At 35.8% G+C, this 19906-nt stretch overlaps 1 protein-coding gene across 1 annotated transcript in view; it reads right to left on the bottom strand.

Annotated features, from left to right (window-relative positions):
* Window positions 1-19906, bottom strand: part of LOC131151898 (uncharacterized) — a 40644-nt gene that overhangs the window by 11604 nt on the left and 9134 nt on the right. Inside the window, exons 5-6 of the mRNA XM_058103370.1 lie at window positions 12629-12808; window positions 9674-9753 (exon numbers count right to left, since the gene is read on the bottom strand). Coding sequence (XP_057959353.1) covers window positions 9674-9753; window positions 12629-12808 — 260 coding nt within the window. The remainder of the gene's footprint in view (window positions 1-9673; window positions 9754-12628; window positions 12809-19906) is intronic.

The raw sequence follows: 19906 nt of genomic DNA, 5'->3' as shown, positions 1-19906 counted from the left end.
TGAAGTCCAGGATGCTTTGATGCTTGCTGGATCAAGGCAAGGTTTGAATTGGGTTACTGTGAGTGGGAGTTAGCAAAGCAGTCCTGAACATAGAGAAAATTGCAGTTTGGCAACAACAGAGGTCTGTCCAAATGTTGGCCATAATCGCCACAACAGCAGCAACAACAAACAGAAAAGATCGCACACAATTGCCCCCTCTCATGCGAAGTGATGCACAAATATCAGTGTTTGTGATTGTGGAAAGAAAATTGTTTGACTTGTGTCGACATCTGGTTTAGAAGACCCGTTAAAGTTGCCAACATTTTGGTGACTTGCAATTAACCAAAGTAACATAACCTTCCTCGGTTATCTTACTTATTTCAATTAAAATAGAGTCACCATTTTATTTTGCTTTTAGAAAGGTAAAATAAAAGAAAATCATTTAATTTTCAAAGTTCTGGTTCAGGAATAATGTTGTGCATAGGGAAGGTAGGCCTTTGAATCTCTGTAATTTGAGATTTGGAAGTCCCAGCACCCTAAAGCACTCATTCCAAGAATGGTTGCAACACTTATCCTATGGGTGTGTCTATTCCCTTTAAAAATGAAGATTTTTTAGGAAAGGGTCAAAAAACAGCACCAAATAGAACTTGCAGCATTAGGTGGTCAACCACTTGTAGAGAGCAGTTGACCGGCCTGTGCTAATCTTGGTTTCTTCCATTTTTAAAAAAGTTCAAGGCTCTTACCCCTTACCCCATTTGGATAGGCTTTCATGGAATTCATGCAGAGGAAGAAGCCCAATGAGAATTCCACTACTTCTTGCCTTAGCAAATCCTCAAACAATCATCACAAAACAAACAAGAAAAAGAAAATAACATGAATGAAGAAAACAAAGAGTTTTTTGGTTGTTGTGGCTAAATCTACCAAGGTAGATAGCCTACATATCCTCCAATGGAGGAATTTCCACCCTCAAGCCACTTCATGAGTGATTGCTTTGAAAGAATAATTTTAATTGTAAAAACTTGAAAACTTTGTGGATTTTTGGTAGAACCACAAAAACCTGCCTTGAAATCTCATTTGAAAACTTGGAGAACATCCAAAAGTTGCATCATGGATGTATAACTCCCAGGAAATTTGGAAAACTTTCATGAAAATTTGAGCACATTTTTAAAAACTCGAGCAAATTTTCTTTGAACATGAAGAACTTGGGTTTTTTAATAGAAAAAACCACAAAAATATCATCTAAATAGCAAACAACTTGATCAACTATACTTATTAGTGTAGAGACTCAAAAACTCGAAAAATCTTGAAAAAAATAAAAATAAAGAGAAAAGTGCAAAAAATGCACTCTCAGGATTTGGCAATTGACCACTTGCAGAGAGCAGCAGAGGGCCAGCTGACCCCCTTGCATGGGTTAGTCAACCGCCTGGAATGTAAAAACACCATATAGGCAAATTTTCGACAATTTTGGCATGCTTTCTCTTGTGGGATTGAAAAATGAACATCCTAACATTTCTAAAACATGAACAACTACATGAAATGACATTAAAAACACAAAAAAAATCATGACAAAAACACAAAAATATATCATGCATGGTAATATTCATGAATATGAATGGAAATTGAAAAGGAAAAGGGTTAGACATTGACCTTGTGAAAGATGATTACACTGTAGATCAAGTGAGGACCCCTCTCTCTAATCACACCCCCAAATTCTTCCAACAATGATGGAAGGAGAATGAAATCTCTCTCTATTTTTATTTTTATTTTTTCCTCTGAGTAACAAAACCCTTTGTAATGCCCCTTTCTCACTCAAAAAATTATCCTTGCCCCCACTTGGATGTGCCCAATTCTCTATGTAAAGAGGTTCTTTTATAGACCTCCAATGGAAGGGAGAGAAAACATCTTTTCAATTTGAAATTCAAAAATTCAAATTCAAATAAACAAAAAACTACCAACTATCAACTGCCAATGTTGAAGGTTGACAAGAGGCATTAAAGAGGCACGCGCCATGCCCAAAATATCCAGCCAATCAGAAGCAAACACCTCAAAATTTTGAAAATTGGCAAGGCTGATTGATTGCTTGAATGAGACAGTCGACCGCCTATACGTGCTGATAAACATTAGAAATGGAGGGAAGCCAGTTGATCGCCCAGAGTGGCTAGTCGATTGCCTCAACTGTTTTTTCCTCCTCTTTTATTTTGCCTTAATTTTTCATACATTTGAATTGGACTTTGTTTTATAGTGTAAAAAATGACTATCTGCAACTTGGTTCTTGACGAAGACAGTCGATTTGCTCAGGATCAGTGAATACTGCCAAGGCCAAAAGGGTTTCCTTCTTCCTCAAGGTGAGAGAGGTGGAATTATTTCTCACTTCTTGGATTGACTTTTGGACCAACAACAAAACCTGATCTTGGCTTCAAAGGAAAAGGAATAGGGAGAAAACCCTAATGATCCAACTCAATGAGAATGATTCCGGCAGGTTCCTTGCTCTATCAAATTAACGAAGGAGGATGGAGGCAAATCACTTTCCCATCTAGGAACACACAAATTTATTTGTGATCAGTATTGTATCCAAAATTTTCCTTCCATGGAGATAAGGATTTTGTGCTTCTAGAACAAGTTTCCCAATCATTTCTTTGACTTGAAGAGCAAAGATCTTTGCCAGAAACTTGTATGCACTGCCTGTTAGGCTTAAAGGTCAGGAATCCATTATATCCTTTGCCTCTCCTTTCTTGCGGATAACCACAACGAATGTAGAGTATAAACTTTTTCCAAATCTACCTCTCCTAAAAATAGTTGAAAGCATATATGTATGAAAAAAGCCATGGGCATCCTATCTGGACCAAGAGCTTGTCCCCCTAACACAAGCTATAAGCCCTAGTACCTCTTTGGTTATTCCCCTATAAAAGGGCTTTCCAACTTCTCGCTATCCTCTTCTAAAATGGATTCCAAATTGATACATTCATTCACGTATTAGAGTTTTTGCTAGAGGTTTTGGGAGGATCTTTGGCTTTTCTTTTTAGAGGTTTTGGGATGAGTAAGGATGGTAATTGGTTGTGGAGTTGTATGGAGTTAACTGTTTTGTAGGGGTTATGGTTGGACCAGAATGTGCATATTATTACTGGGAAGGGGTTGAATGTATCTTTGCTTTGGGACTAGATATATGTATGGGGTCTTTATGGGCTTCTGCAATGGGGTGTTTTAAGGTATGTGTTTTCCAGATGTCTAGTAAGGCTAGAAGGCCTTATATCTTGATTGTGTTTTCATTTTTTTTAGCATTTTTTTTTATTTATTGTATGAGGATTTTTTATCCTTCCGTTTGTACATTCCTCCTTTTCTAATAAAATCTTTCTATTAGCCTTAGTGGCTACATAATCCTAATTGTCGTGTTTTGATGATCTCACCCATTAGTGGTTCTAAGTTAAACTAATCTTTGCATACTAAGCTATGATAGGTATAAGTGGCAAAATCACACAGATACGGGTTTTAGTGCAAAGATCAAGGGAACACTCTCAATGCAAAGATCGAGTGGACATTCAAACAGGAAAGATGACACTCACTCGGAAGAACTCAAGCACATCCAATAAAGCTAATGTAGAATCAAATGTAATGAGGAGTGTTTGAGATAGTATTTGTTGTAACTCATGTAGTTCTGTTTCACGCATGTTTATTGAGCAAGAGTTGAGCAATTGCATATGCATACTAATACATAGATTATATAGGATATCACTAAGTCATAAGTCTAATACTCATGGTTTTCAAAGACAAAACAAAGAGTTTCATAAAAATATCCTATACTCAAATGTATTTTAATGTGGGACAAGTTTTAAATGATCTTAGTGTTGTAATCTTTTATAGACTTGGTCCCGGTTGGGTTAAAACTTCATTTATGCACCTAAAAATCAAGTTCATGAAGAAACAGGGCAAATCGTCGACGGTTTGGCCCAGGTGCATCGACGGTTTCAAGAAGAGAATTAAATGGAAATTGGCCTGGATGAAACCGTCCACGGTTTGAGGGGAAACTATCAACGATTGGGGGAATCTGCCGATGGTTTGCGTCGCGATTCCAAACCCAACGGCTATAAACGGCTAGTTTTCAAAGTATTATATTATTTTCTAAGCCCAATGACCATAAAGCGGCTAGTACTCCAAAAGGCCTATAAATACAAGGCCAAAGACTTATTTAAACAATTGATCTTAGTGATTAACATCTTTTGAATATCATTTACAAGCACTTTACATTTAGTTCATCATCTCAAATGCTCACCATCTCTCTTGCTCTTTAATCTTTGTTGTAATTCATTACTTTGAGAGATTAGTGTGAGGTTTTCATTGTATTAGATATCAACTCATTCAGGGAGCTTTGTTTGTAAATCATCTTCATCTTGTAAGGGTTCTTTGTGAACCAAGTGTTAAGGGATTTGTTCCCTTGTAAAGTTTTTGTGTGAGCAAAAGAGATTTGTTCCCATGTGTAGGCTCTGTGTGAGCAAAAGGGATTTGTTCCCGTGTGAAGGCTCTGAGTGAGCATTAAGGGATTTGCCCCTTGGAAAGGCTCTAAGTGAGTGTAAAGGGATTTGTTCCCTTGTGGTGTAAAGGCTTCTCCGTCCTTGAAGGAGATTGTGATAGCAGATTGAGAATCCTTGAGTGTGTCTCAAGGCGTGCGTAGGCAAGGGGCTGAACCACATTAATATTGTTTGTTGAGCTTTTTTTCCCTACTTTTAATTTACATCTTGTGCATGATTTACATTATATTGTGGTATAATCATTTGTATCTTGCCAAGATTTCATATTTTGTAGAGAAAAGCGAAAATACGTAAAAGAGTCTATTCACCCCCCCTCCAGACTCAACTCTAGGGCCAACAATTGGTATCAAAGCAAGGCGCTTATATTATCGAAGTAACTTCTAGAGCGCAAAAAGATCAATGGAGTATATAGTGAACACTTCTTCCCAAGGAAAATCCGTGGACAGACCACCAAGGTTCAATGGCACCAACTACCCATCATGTAAGAATAGAATAACCATCTTCATTCAGTCACACGATCTAGATATGTGGGAGGTTATCTCAAATGGAGATTTTGTCTTCACCAAGAACAATGACAAAGACGAAGACATACCAAAATCAAGAATGGAGCTCTCAATAATCGAAAAGAGGTTAGTGCAACTTAACTTTAAAACCAAAAATTTTCTGTACTATGCTTTAAGATATGATGAATATAATCATATTTGCGGATGTCAAACCGCAAAAGAAATATGAGATAAGCTCGAAATTATGTATGAAGGAACGTCCCAAGTTAAGAAGTTTGAAATTTACATGCTAGTAAATGAGTATGAAATGTTTAAAATGGATGAAGGAGAAACAATCACATCCATGTTCACACACATCATAAATGGATTAAAAGCACTTGGTAGAACTTATTCTATGGAGGATAATGTACAAAAAGTTCTCTGATCCTTACCCAAGTCATGGCATGCGAAATCAACTGCCATTGAAGAAGCAAAGGATCTAACCAAAGTCTCACTTGATGAGTTAATTGGGTCACTTATGACCTATGAAATTAAGAAAAACGCGACTTTGGATCCTAAGAAGTCTAAGAAGGATATAGATATGGCATTAAAATCATCTAGTTCAAATTAAAAAGAAATGCTAGAAGAAGATGAAGATAGTGAGGATGATATAGCATCACTCACAAGAAAATTTAAGAAATTCCTAGTAAAGAGAAGATAGTTTGGTAAGCAAATTGGAAGAGAGGAAGCAAGCAAAAATGATAGCATTAGGTGCTATAATTGCAAGCAAGGTCTTAAATTTCGATTTCGACTCAAATTTCGAAGCTCCAAAAGTACGGAAATTTCGATGAAATTTCAATTTCGATGTTGATTTCGATTTCAATTTGAAAAAATAATGGAAATTTGTAATAAAGCATGGAATCTTTGTTAAACTTTAGAAATGGTTAACAAACATAATAATATAAGTTTTAGGACTAATATATTACAAATTAAATACATCTATGTTTTGTATGAAGTGGAAAAATTGTAAAATAGTATGTGTATCAAACATATTTGTAAGATAATGTACATTGAATATATTTAGTTAATACAAATGAAATTCATAAATCATTTAAATATTATTTATTGTACAAATAATGATAATATAGACACGAATGGTTAAATAAAATGTCATTGTAAGTTTATTTTTTATACAATTTCAAAAGCACTTGTAATAATCTTTTGTTTCGATAAAATAAATTAAGATAGAAATTTCACTTCACTCCTAAATTTCTCATTTGAATTCTAACGAAATTTCATCGTATGGTTAAAATTTCGACAAGTTTCGCTAAAATTTCGAGATTTCGATAAATTTCGAATGATTCATTGAGATTTCGACAGAAATTATGCGAGACGAAAATCGACTGCTATTTCGATTTTGAGGGTGACTGAAATCGAAAATTTCAACGAAAATTTCAACAATTTCGTGGAAATTTAAGACCATGACTGCAAGAAGGCTGGGCATATAATGATGAATTGTCCCTTGAACAAAAAAAAAGGGAAATTTCAACAAGAAGATTATAATGCCACGAATGCCACTACTTGGGATGAAATCGATGGACTTTCCATTGATGATGAAATAGAGGAAGAAGCACATTTTTGCTTCATGGCTAACAAAGAAGAGGAGGTAAGTTCCGATGACGATGAACTTACCTATGATGAATTAGAGATCACATGTACTAAGTTATTCGAAGAATTAGTTGTGATCAAAAGAAGGAACAAAAATTTGGAAAAAAAATTGTCAAAATGCAAACAATAGGAACCTTGTCTCTGTTCCATCTTTGAAAGAAGAAAATAGTTCTTTTAAGAGACAAAATGAGGAGCTTATTACAAATGCGGAAGATTTGAAAAATAAAATTATAAATTGTTTAAAAGAAAATTCACAATTGAAAAAGAAGATTGATGATTATGGTTAGAAAGAAAACTTGAATAAGCCCTTGGGAACCCAAAGAAATAGATTTTACAAAAAGGGTTTAAGTTATAATCTCTCTTATAATTCTTTTGGTTATACTAATGCCTCATCAAATAAACCTCACATGCAAACAAAACTTGTTTGTATTGCGAAATAAAAAGGTTATATTCGTTACTCTTGCCCCTTTAGAGGTGCTAGAGGTAAAGAAAGGAAGCTAGAATGGGAAGTCAAGAAAACAAACCCTTTAGGACCTAAAGAAGAATGGGTACCAAAACGAATTACCTATTTTTTAGAACTATTGCTTCCTTAGAACCTAGGATTAGTTAATTGATAGGAATTAGGTAGATTTAACCATACTTAGGAAAAAAGGGATAAGTGATGACTAAGTGAATTTATTTAGTGCAAAATTAGAAACACTTGCCACAATAGCGCTCAAGGTGTAAAAACCCAATTTACGCATAATAATAGCTTGATTACTATGCTGGGGACTTTAGAGAATCAAGCTAATATGATGAGTTAAAATGTTAAAACCAATATGATCTTTTAATTTTATATATCCTCAAAGATTGGTCACTCTCATGAATGAAAGTATTGGCTATAGTTTATGGGATGAAGTAGCATCCACGAACTCACAAGCTCTATACTCAAGTTTGTTCTTTATGAATAGATTTTGTGGGTGAAAATAAAAACCATTTGCGAAACTAGTATTTCTAAGATGAAAAACCTAAGTCATCTACTTTTGAATAAAATCTTAGGAGCATGCCCAAGAAATCCACCTCTTATAGACAAGAGAGTCTTCCTTAGTCATATGAACATATGATGGTAAAACTTATGAATATACATAGTCAGCATATTTCTTGCATAAATTTGAATCTTAGGGAAATTAATCATGACAACATGAGTACTACGTACCATCCAACCCTTAACTCATTTTGGAACTTTTTAAGCTAAAATTATAGTTCCTCTCTTTTTGATGATGATCAAAGGGGGAGAAGTAGGTTGGTGTTGTAGGTTAGTGTATTATTGAGTGTTACAACTCCAATGGATATGAAGTATCTCATTGAATGATTTAATTATGTCTTATATGCATATAGTAAAGGGGGGCAAAATTTCATCTTATTCAACAAAATGCATAAATTAAGGGGGAGCTTAAAATTATATCCTGTAAGAACACCAATGGTTTGCCATCATCAAAAAGGGGGAGATCGTTAGCCTTAGTGGCTACATAATCCTAATTGTCATGTTCTAATGATTTAACCCATTAGTGGTTCTAAGTTAAACTAATCTTTGCATACTAAGTTGTGACAGGTATAAGTGGCAAAATCACACAGATATGGGTTTTAGTGCAAAGATCAAGTGAACACTCTCAATGCAAAGATCGAGTGGACATTCAAGTAGGAAAGATCAAAGTGGACACTCACTCGGAAGAACTCAAGCACATCCAATAAGGATAATGTAGAATCAAATGTAATGGGGAGTGTTTGAGGTAGTATTTGCTTTAACTCTTGTAGTTTTGTTTCACGCATGTTTATTGAGCAAGAGTTGAGCAATTGCATATGCATACTAGTACATAGAGTATATAGGATATCACTAAGTCATAAGTTTAATACTCATGGTTTTCAAAGACAAAAAAAATGTCTATGGCTCGGGGAATCCATCGACGATTTGAGGGGAAACCGTTGACGGTTTGGGGAATCCGTCGACGGTTTGTGTTGGCATTCCAAACCCAACGGCTATAAACGGCTTGTTTTCAAAGTATTATATTATTTTCTAAGCCCAACGGCCATAAAATGGGTAGTATTCCAAAAGGCCTATAAATACAAGGCCAAAGACTTGTTTAAACAATTAGTGATTAACATCTTTTGAAAGTCATTCACAAGCACTTTGCATTTAGTTCATCATCTCAAATGCTCACTGTCTCTCTTGCTCTCTAATCTTTGTTGTGATTCATTACTTTGAGAGATTAGTGTGAGGTTTTCATTGTATTAGATATCAGCTCATTCAAGGAGATTTGTTTGTAAATCGTCTTCATCTTGTAAGGGTTCTTTGTGAACCAAGTGTTTATGGATTTGTTCCCTTATAAAGTCTCTGTGTGAGCAAAAGAGATTTGTTCCCGTGTATAGGCTCTGTGTGAGCAATAGGAATTTGTTCCCGTGTGAAGGCTCTGGATGAGCATTAAGGGATTTGTTCCCTTGGAAAGGCTCTGAGTGAGTGTAACGAGATTTGTTCCCTTGTGGTGTAAAGGCTTCTCCGTCCTTGAAGGAGATCGTGATAGCAAATTGAGAATCCTAGAGTGTGTCTCAAGGCGTAGACGTAGACAAGGGGCTGAACCATGTTAATATTGTGGAGATCATGATAGTGGATTGAGAATCCTTGAGTGTGTCTCAAGGTGTAGACGTAGGCAAGGGGCTGAACCACATTAATATTGTCTGTTGAACTTTTCTTCCCTACTCTTTAATTTACATCTTGTGCATGATTTACATTATATTGTGATATAATCATTTGTATCTTGCCAAGCTTTCATATTTTGTGGAGAAAAGCGAAAATATGCAAAAGAGTCTATTCACCCCCTCCCCCTCTAGACTCAACTCTAGAGCCAACACTTTATTTTTTCTATTAAATAAAAAAAAAATTAATTCACATAAGTTGTAAATTAACATAAGAAAGCTCAAATCCTTGAAACCATGGACGAAAATTTTGATTAGCAGAGTGTGGAGAAGCCACCAGGAGAGACTTACTGGATGAGCTCAGTTTGGGATGGCACATCATCAAGCTGGCACTTCAGCAATAGGATTCCCCTCAGTCTTGCGCCAAGTTCCTGTCAGAAGCATACACCACAAAATCATACCAACAGATGAATATTTCCTCACAGATTTTAGGAAGAAAATCCTCAAAACCTTAATTCAAATCCAATGAAAATTGTTCTTGAGATCAAAAAGAGCAGAGTGAAAAGTAAAGATCTTCAAATTTGATTCCTTCCATGCCAAACATCTTTACAATAAGATTGGGCAAGCTGATAGCATATGAAATTGAAAAAACAACAGTTGTCTGTTGGTTATTATGCATCTGTATGTCATAATCACAAGGAATCCATTAGAATGATATGAATTAAATGAGCTTGTTTCGAACATTCACTCCCTGAAAGCAGCCACTTTAGGATATGCATACTACATAACTATTTCCCCTATATGTTGAAAAATGTTTGTGTATGTCTGTGGCTGTTTATGCACATATATGGGATTAGCTTCTGATATCAGTCTTCTTGTGCTGTAAAACCAATAAGATTGGGCTTTTATTTTTTCTAGAAGTATTTCTTGAATTCACATGTAGGAACAAGAAAAACCATAGGAAAGATCCTTAGGATACACTAGAGGTACATGTAATTATGCATGTATATGTTTGTTATCCTGATATTGCTGGATATATTGGTGGAGTCCTGACGCTATTGAGTAAGCTGGTGTGCAAAAGTATTTCTATTGACCATAACCAGATATGATATGCATATCTAGTTGTGTTGTTGGTAACAATAGTCACATCTAAATCTTTATGAACTACCTATATTTTTGTTTTATTTTTGTCTTTTAAATTTATCTTTGCACCCCTCTTCCTCATGAGCTAGTCAGATGTGTCCTCTTGCCTGCATAGAATGAGAGTGTTTCAAAACTCAGGGAGAAAGCATGCACAGTGTGGCCTATTCTCTTGCATTTTTTCTGCAAGTTCTAAAAATTTCTAGCAAATTTCAGATGAAAATTTCAAAACAAGATGAAATTCCAGCAGTAAATTTCCCATTCAATCATTTGATGAGATGCAATATTCCAAGGCTTGTAGAAGTTTAATCTTGAAATAAATCTGTTATGGTCTTTGAATGATTTTAAAATTTTTTACACAAATGTCTGAAATTTTTGGAATAATTTCTTTTCAGCTTAATCAAATTTTCTTAGCTTCTGCTATTTGATATTGGGTCAAAAATATTCTGCATTTAAGTTCTTTTGTTGGATAGAAAAATTACATAAAATAAATTTTAAGCCTACTTCACCCCAAAAGAAGTTGTCTATGTTTTGCATTCGAGTGTTTCTTGCTTTTAGCTTTTGGTATGTGCATTTTGGTAATTTCTGTGTTTTTGCACAATTTTGTACTGTAATTTAATAGGAGTTGGCTTTCTCCAATTCAAAATGGGGCGCTATTTATTTATTTTTTCATGTCTAACTTGTGTTTTATTGTTTTTATTTTTTCTTTTTTTGGTTTAAATATGGAAGGGAGGAGGCGGAAGGCGAGGAAGAAACAATTGGAGAAATGGGAGGTGCCTTGAATGACAGATGCCTCAAATGTGATGAATTTGCTTCAAAATAAAATTTAGCCTACTCAGCATCATATGTGGCTTTAGGAGCTTTTAGCTAATTGTTCACTTCATATTGAGATAGACTTTGTTATTACTTGCTTTAAAAACATTTTTAGCTTGGTATTGTTCAGTTGTACAGGTACTAAAATGAAAACGTTTTTAGTTCTTTTTAAAATTTGTTGATGAGTGTTATTTTTCTTTCTCCCTATAATTTTTATCTGTGCTGAATACTGATGTAGGAGCATTTTGAAGTTTGAATTTTTTTTTGAGTGTTTTTTCCTTAAATATTGGAGTTATTTAATCTAGAGGTTATGTGTTAAACCAAGAACAGGAATATGGTATTTTTGTTATTTGGTGTATTTAAGTAGTTTTCAGAAATTAAAATTAAATTTGGTATCATTTTACAAAAATGTGAGTCAAGCCAAACATACGAATATTACATCCCTAGGAATTTGATATTACTTTGACTAATGAACCAAATGCAGGAATCATACACAATTAGATTATTGAAATTCTAGATTCCAGTAATTTGAAACTCTACTGGAGTTTTATGTGACCCAAATGCCCCCAAAGATATTGGGTCATAGGCCGACAATGTATATCAAGCCTTATCACTCCCCCACACAATAAATAACATCCATATTGGGAACACTAATTTTTTTTAAATAAACTTACAATAAATGCGGAAAAAAAGACTAGAAACCAAGAACTCTTGGCAACCACAGGTCTAATACGATGTTAGATAACCACTTGACCTAAAAGCTTATGCTATTAGGTCGTGAGCCAACAAATAAAAAATTAAATTAATTTTCAAAATATATTATAGTATAATCTATTTTCCCTAAAAACATATAAATATACCATTTGACCACAACCATGTTTGCTTAATTTATAGTATTCTTAGATGTCTGATAGAACTTTTTATGAATGCCTACATGTGTATTAAGTAAATAAAATAATGGTGATATATTGAAAATTAAAAATTAATTTAATATTTAAAAATATATAAAATGTATAAAAACCTAAAGCATAGATATAATAGAATGATTAATCCACCCGTCTTGCTACTGTCCTGGCCACAGGATTACCAGTTGAACTGCCCCAGTCTTTGATGCCGGTTGAAGACCATTGGGTATTAAAACATTGATACAAAAGCCTTCTACCAAAATTCAATTAAAAGACAAGAATAAAAAGTTATATTCTGAATGATAGATTGGCAAGCACTTAATTATGTAATGATAAAAGTTGAAACTCTTACAAATAATCAAAGACACAGAGTAATGACTTCATAGTAGTGGAAGTAGTTGTATTATCAATTCAATACCTATTTCTAAGTTTGCAATTGGAATCTTACCCTTTTGGCTGAATTCAGTTTCCCCAATGATTCACACAAGGAGTTATTAAGATCAGAGAGGAGATTCTTGCTATTGCTGCCACTCAAAATTTTTTCCTCCAACTCAATAATCTTCGCTTGCAACCCAGATTGTTTTTCATTGCAATGGGACTGGAAATCAGATACTTGTTTTTCCAAAGCCTGTATTCACCAAGGAACAGCATCACGTTAAAATAGTTACATTTATTCTCAGTCCAATATACAGATAATTACACAGCATAGAGGAATGAAATTGGAAAAATGTTAAAAATGATGGGCAGGGAATTTCATATCCAATCAATAGGTAAAATGAGCCTAAAAGCCGATAATCAGGGATCAATCTGCAGCATCAAAATATCAAACTTTTTTATAGACAAAGACAACATGTCAAAGATATTGTGAAAAAAAATGTTTTTTATCAATTCCACAACACCATATTCTAGTTTTAAATTTTGAAACACTTCATGCAAAAGGTTTGACATGCTTAGCTTGACACCTAGGTTTCCAGTTGAAACAAAGATATTGTGAAAAAATGGTTTTTTACCAATTCCACAGCACCCTATTCTAGTTTTAAATTTTGAAACACTTCATGCGAAAGGTTTGATATGCTTAGCTTCAGACCAAGATTTCAACTAAAAAATATCGAGGCTTCAAAAGGATGTAAATATTGATGACAGTTTCTATCTTAAAAAGGGATGGAAATTAATAGTAATGCATAGAATCTTTTTTGAAACTTTAGAAATTGATCATAAACATAATAATACAAGGTTTAGAACTACAATATTGTATATAGATATATAATGACAGGTTCAATACCTATAATAAAAATAATCATGTTAAGCATTTTCAATTTACATGAATGAAATTCATAAATCAGTTCAAAATTTTGTTATTATACAAGTACAACTAATTTAGATATAAAATGTGGAAAAAATGTTTAGTAAATACAGCATTTCAGAATTCAAAGTTTATCTGTTTTAAAGTTCGAGATGGAGGGGAGAAGAAGAAAAGAAGAGAAGAAAAGAAGAAAGATAGAAAAAGGAGGAGGCAGCAGTCCTAGAGCTATGTTCAGCTCCAAGTCTGCCCTTTTATATATTAATATTAAAAAAGCATGAAAGACAAAAATACCCCTACTGACACAACATAATTACTAAAATAGCCTATTTCTTCTAACACTCCCTCAAGCTGGAGGTGTATAAATATCACCTAAGCCCAACTTGTAACAACTATTAGACAAGGCAGGCTTAAATAAAGTCTTCGTGAAAACATCAGCTAACTGATCCATAGATTTCACAAATGGAGTCCTTGCAACCTTCTTCAACACAACATCTCTCACAAAATGACAGTCAACTTCAATGTGTTTTGTCCTCTGAACACTGGGTTGCTAGCAATATAAATGGCAGCTTGATTGTCACAAAACATATCTATGGGCTTCTTGAAAAAGAATTCCATCTCTGGCATAAGAGACTTCAACCACATAAGCTCATTCACAGTATGAGCCATAGCTCGGTATTCTGCTTAAGCACTAGATCTAGCTACAGTAGTTTGTTTCTTGCTATGCCTGGTAACACAAGATTGCCTCCCACAAATATACGGTATCCAGAAGAAGACCTTTGATCATCAAGTAAGCCAGCCCAATCTACATCAGATTATCCCATGGTCTCATAGTTTCTATTACATTTATATATCAAACCTTACCAGGAAATCCTTTGAGATACCTTACAATCCTACAAACAGCATCCCCAGTGGTTGTCTGGGATTTTCCATGAATAGATTAACCACCCTCACAGCAAAGGATGTCTCAGGTCTAGTGACTGTCAGGTACATCAACTTGCCAAACAGCTACCTATATCAATGTTTCTCTTCAAAGCCCAGTCCATCCCTAGACAGCTTCACATTGGGATCCATGGGAGTATCAAACAGTTTAGCTCCCAACATACCAGCCTCAATTAGATGGAAGTTGGAGGTGGTTTTTTGATTTTTCAAACTGAAAATTTACAGCAAAGAGATGACTGAAGGGGCTGGAATCTAGAATTGGTAATTGATTTCATGGATGGTATAGAGATGAGAGAATGGAGAGGATTAAATATGTAAGAGAAGTTTGGCCCAAAAATTCTGCAAGAATTTGATTGCAGAGGGGAAAATCAAGGGCTGGAATTGAACAGGAGGAAGAAGAGGAATGGGTGAGGGGAAAATGAGGGATCGAAATGGAGGAATAGAGATCAAATTTGGGCTCTAATACCAAATGATGCAAAACAACATTAATGTAGTACAGCCAAGAGAGAATTTGGAAGGAATAGAGTAGAGAAGGGGAGAAGAAGGAAGAAGGAGATAAAATTGTGGGGAAACTCATGAAACTCAAAAAATAAAAATAATTACTACATGGCTTTCGCGCCCTATTTATAAGAAAGCCTAAATTACATGAAATTACACAAACCCCTAAAAATACATAAAATTTAAATTTAAAAAAAAACCCTAAACACAAATCTACTACAAACAAAGCTTAAATTTATCCTCCAAATACATGTCACATAAAACAGCACTTGAATTTGCTCAATTCAGCTTCAGGATCTCAGGGAAAGAAAATGGACACCAAACTACCCCAGCTGGGAGCAATTTCTCACAAATACAGGCTGAAGAAGGTTTTGATTTTGTCTCATGCGTGCATCCCCAGCATGTGGAGCATGTATGCCACTAGCAAGGCTCCTATGACAATGGTCTTCCGGCTGGTGGTAGATCAAAAGGTGGCAAGTTGATTGATGATGGTGGTGTGTCAAAGTAACTCAGGCAAAAGTGGGATTTTGAAGGGCGTGTCACAGGCTGAATACTTTAAACCATGTGAAGGCAACACTAGTTGTAGCACACTAGCTTAACTAGTTAGTAGAAAGTAAACCACAGTTTCACCACATGAACAAATTCACAACCATCAAATGCAAATGAAGTGGAAGTAATAAGCAAACACAAGATTGTAAAGCAATGCAATTCATTAATCACTCCTCCATAGGCAATGTGTGTTTAATGAGAGAGGCAAAGTAGGTTTCCAATAGCTAGTCAGTTTTACTATGATTAACGAACACTCACCCTTCCTAAAGAGCTTTCTACACTACTCCAAATCTAGCACTAGGAAACATTAAGCTCTGACTAAGGAGTTATATACAATATCTACATGATGATTACCCATCTATGTGCATGACACAAGCATCACAATCATGCATAATGCCCTAAACAAGCTTTGCTCACGACATTCTCCCATTTATGTTGGCTGTCCTCATAGAATTTGATAATAATTACTCTTCAACTTTGTTCATGAACAGTTCCATGTCTTCCATTGACATCCAATTGATTTCTTCATCCATGACTCTTCCACTTTTTGCTAAGAACTTGTGTCGCTTCTTCCTTAATGATGTAAACTACATCTACAAGGATCTCTTCAACATTTCGTTTGTCAGGTTGCGAGGTCTTCACTGGTGCTCCTCTTATTGATTGATTTCAAGTTGGATATTTAATGTTATCAATGAATGGCTTGAGGAAGCTATGAAACACATAATGCACTTTCACCCAAGTCAGAGGATCAACCTTATAAGAGGCCTTCCCAATATCGGTCAAGATAGGGACTTGTCCTTCATAATTCTAAAGTAGTCTCCTATCTCAACCCCACAATGGCAATGTGATTTGGAAGGAGCTTAACAAGCATCAAGTTGCCGAACGTTGAAGTGCAACAATCTTCTCCTTGATCTACCCATCATCTACTTCGAACCTTTCTTTACACAGGTTTGGACAATCTTTTTGTTTTGTCTCCATTCTTTGGTAAAGATGTATGCTTTTGGATTCTTTCCTATGAGCTCGTCCACTATGTGAGGTAAGGCCCATTGCTGGCCTATAACAAGCTCAAAAGGACTCTTCATTATTCTCTTTTGGTCATTGAAAAAGAAAAAGCCATGTCGAGTAGCTGTACCCAATTCTTCTAGTTATTGGTGACAAAATGGTGAAAGTATTCCTTTATTAGCCCATTAAGTCTCTTTGTTTGTCCACGTATCCTCGAGTAGTGGCTCGAAGCGATGTCAAGCAAATTCTGAAAAGTTTTGTCCTACGAATCTTGTTTCTTAGTCATTGACAATGTCTTAAGGAACACACCAATACTTCACAATGTGTTTGAAGAACAAATTTGTAGTACCTCAGTGCTAGTATGGAAATACTATACTTCGAGAACCTATCTAACCACAAGTATAGACCTTATGCCCCCCGATTCTGACACTCTTTATGATCTCACTAGTACTTGAAAGGGCTCCAACAATGCTCAACCACCTCATGTCACATGCATGGCCAATAGTAGCTCTACTTCAAAAATGCCTAATTTTGATGTCATCTTGAATCACTTTCCCAAAGTGTCATAACAGTCCCGCAAAAGCATTTTCCTCAAATTACTAAGTCGAGGCATAAAAACCTAGTTACCATAGGACAACAGCAGAGCATCCTCCTACTTCATGAGGTTTGTGCATTTTACCCTCTTCCACCAACTTCATAAGGCTTTAAGCAGCTAGATTTTTTATCAAGTTTTCCTTAATGCGCTCCAATATCATCATGGTAACTTGCCATCAAGGGAGTTGCCCATTGTAAGGCCTCAAACTTGACCTTCTTGCACAATGCATCTACAACTTGATTCATTCGCACTTTTTTGTGCTCAAAAAATGAAATGGAACTCTGCTAGGAAATGTCTAACAACCCAATTATCCATCTTCACCACAAATTTAAATGAAAGTGGGTAATGCCGCTTTGTTTCACTAAGCTTATGGCTCCCCTACACAACAAGATGCCCATTGTGTAACAAAACTTCAACAAGGGCATAGTTTGATGCATTTGTCTATACCTCAAAGGGCTTCGCGATGTTTGGAGCAAGTACTTAATCCTTTATATGGTTTCCTTCAAGTTGTCAAAGGCTTCACGACACTCCAGCGTCCAATTTCATCCATGACCCTTTAAACGAGGCAATCCTCTTGGAGTACTTCTCCATGAACTTGCAATAGTAGTTCGCAAGTCCAAGAAGGGAATGTAGCTCGTTGACTATCATTCGAATCTTCCTATCTTGGATAGCTCTCATGTTCTCCATATCTATCCAGATACAAGCTTGTCAACCACATGACCAAGGAATTTAATACGCTTTTGAGCGAAAGAGCACTCTTTCTTCCCATAAAGGTTGTTCTCCTTCAGCTATCAAACACCTTCATAGATGCTCTTCATGTTTCTACAAAGTGGAACTATAGACAACAATGTCACCAGTGTACACCACAACAAACTTGTTGATGTAGTCATGAATCACTTAAGTATCCAAAAAAGTAGCCGACACATTTGTCAACTTGAAAGGCATCACCAAGAATTCATATGCCTCGTACCGCATCATCCAAGTAGTCTTTGGCTTATCACCTTTTGTTATCCTCACTTAATAGTAACCAAACCGCAAGTCAAGTTTGGTGAAGTATTTGGCATGACTTAGTACAAATCGGTAATCAGTGAAATGGGATGCTTATTGCTCACAACCACTTTGTTGAGCACATAATAGTCCACACATCCATATGCTCCCATCATGTTTCCTTTAAAACAACACCAGCACTCTAAATGGTGCTTTAGAAGTACATATCTAATCACTTCGAATAACTCATCACTTGGCTTCCTCAAATCTACAAAATCTGGGGGTGCCATCGGATATGGCTCTTTAGTAGGAGGCTCTATCCCTGGCAGCAACTTTATCTCATGCTCTACGCCTTATGGTAGAGGCAAGTTGAGCGACAACTTGTCTAATATCACAACTTTGTACTCTTCCAACTAGGAAAAATAAGTTGGTTCCCACCTTCTTAATCCCCTCTTAAGTTGCATAGTAGAGAGGAACTTCTCATCATCTCCTTTCTTCACCACAGGTTACACCATGCAAATGATGATTTCCCATTAGACAAACAAACCAGCGAATGGCATTGGTACAACCCTAGTCTCCATGAGAACTTCATTCTAATTATTACTTGGATATATTCTATTTGAACGGCTATGAAATTCACATGCCTCGCCCACTAACCAAGCTTCACAATCACCTACTTGGCTACTCCAAGGGGAGGTTGGGTTATGGAGTTAACTACTTTCATGCATCCCAAATCTTTGTCCAACTTCAAGTTTAAGTCTCTCTGCTCCACCTAGTAAGACAAAGTTATGGGTAGCCATAGCTTCCACCATAGCATGGTGCTCCATAGATCTAGAAACATTAACCCTTTAGCTTAGGTAACTTTGGGTTCTTTTGTCTGCCTCTCTAGCGCATTAAGTAACCACATTGCACCCACCCTCATGGTTAACTCCTTATCCTCATCATGTACTTTTGATCCTTTCAGAATGGAAGGTTACAAGGCATTGAGTGGTGACTTGTGAGGGTAATCATTAACTCTATGAGGGACTCGACATAACACGCATGTGATTTTACCCCAACCACCAAGTGTGTTGAAAGATTGAGATGAGGATGTTTGCTCTGAAGTCGATGCCTAGGTGTCGACTCCCCCACTTTTGGGGTTGCCTAATATATTTCCACTATCTCCAATCGACAAGCTACTCTCTTTAGGCGTAGGGGCAATCAAGCACTCTACAGCAGCTGAAAACTAAGGTGTAGTCCCAAGGGGTGAATTGGGTTGTAAAAGTTTCTTTTAACTCTTTTTACAAATTCACAGCTTTTTGTAAGTTTATTAATCACACAAGTATGATTTGAATTTCAATATCAGCTAGATACCAAGATTCTCTTTTAAAAAACTTTAAGAATGAGTAAATTAACTTGAACATTCAGCAATGTCAATCAACACCCAATCATCCAATCAATAAACCAACACAAGTTACTTAACCAATATATGAGTTGCAGCAGCACTTCCACGATTCAGCAATTTAATGATAAAAAGCGTTGTATTGATGGATTTAATGCACTTTCTTTTAATCAAAGTTTCCGCAAACAATTAATCAACATACTCCCTTTAAGGTTTCCGCAAAAGATTAACCAACGTACTCCCTTTAGTTAAAGTTTTCTCAATCTCAATATTTTAGCTTCTTGCACTTAGATAAACAACCACGCAATTTATATATGCAGAAAAATAAAAGAGTAGGGGAAGAGAGTGAGACCAAGGTTTTTACGAGGTTTGGCTATACCCGCCTACGTCCTTGCCTTAGGCAACACCACCTAAGGATTCCACTATAACGCTCCTTTACGGGTGGAGCAAACCGTTGCAACCCTCCTTCAAT

This window comes from Malania oleifera, chromosome 3 (assembly GCF_029873635.1).
Source record: "Malania oleifera isolate guangnan ecotype guangnan chromosome 3, ASM2987363v1, whole genome shotgun sequence".
Lineage (NCBI taxonomy): Eukaryota > Viridiplantae > Streptophyta > Magnoliopsida > Santalales > Ximeniaceae > Malania > Malania oleifera.
This window is presented reverse-complemented; position numbering and strand designations above follow the sequence as displayed.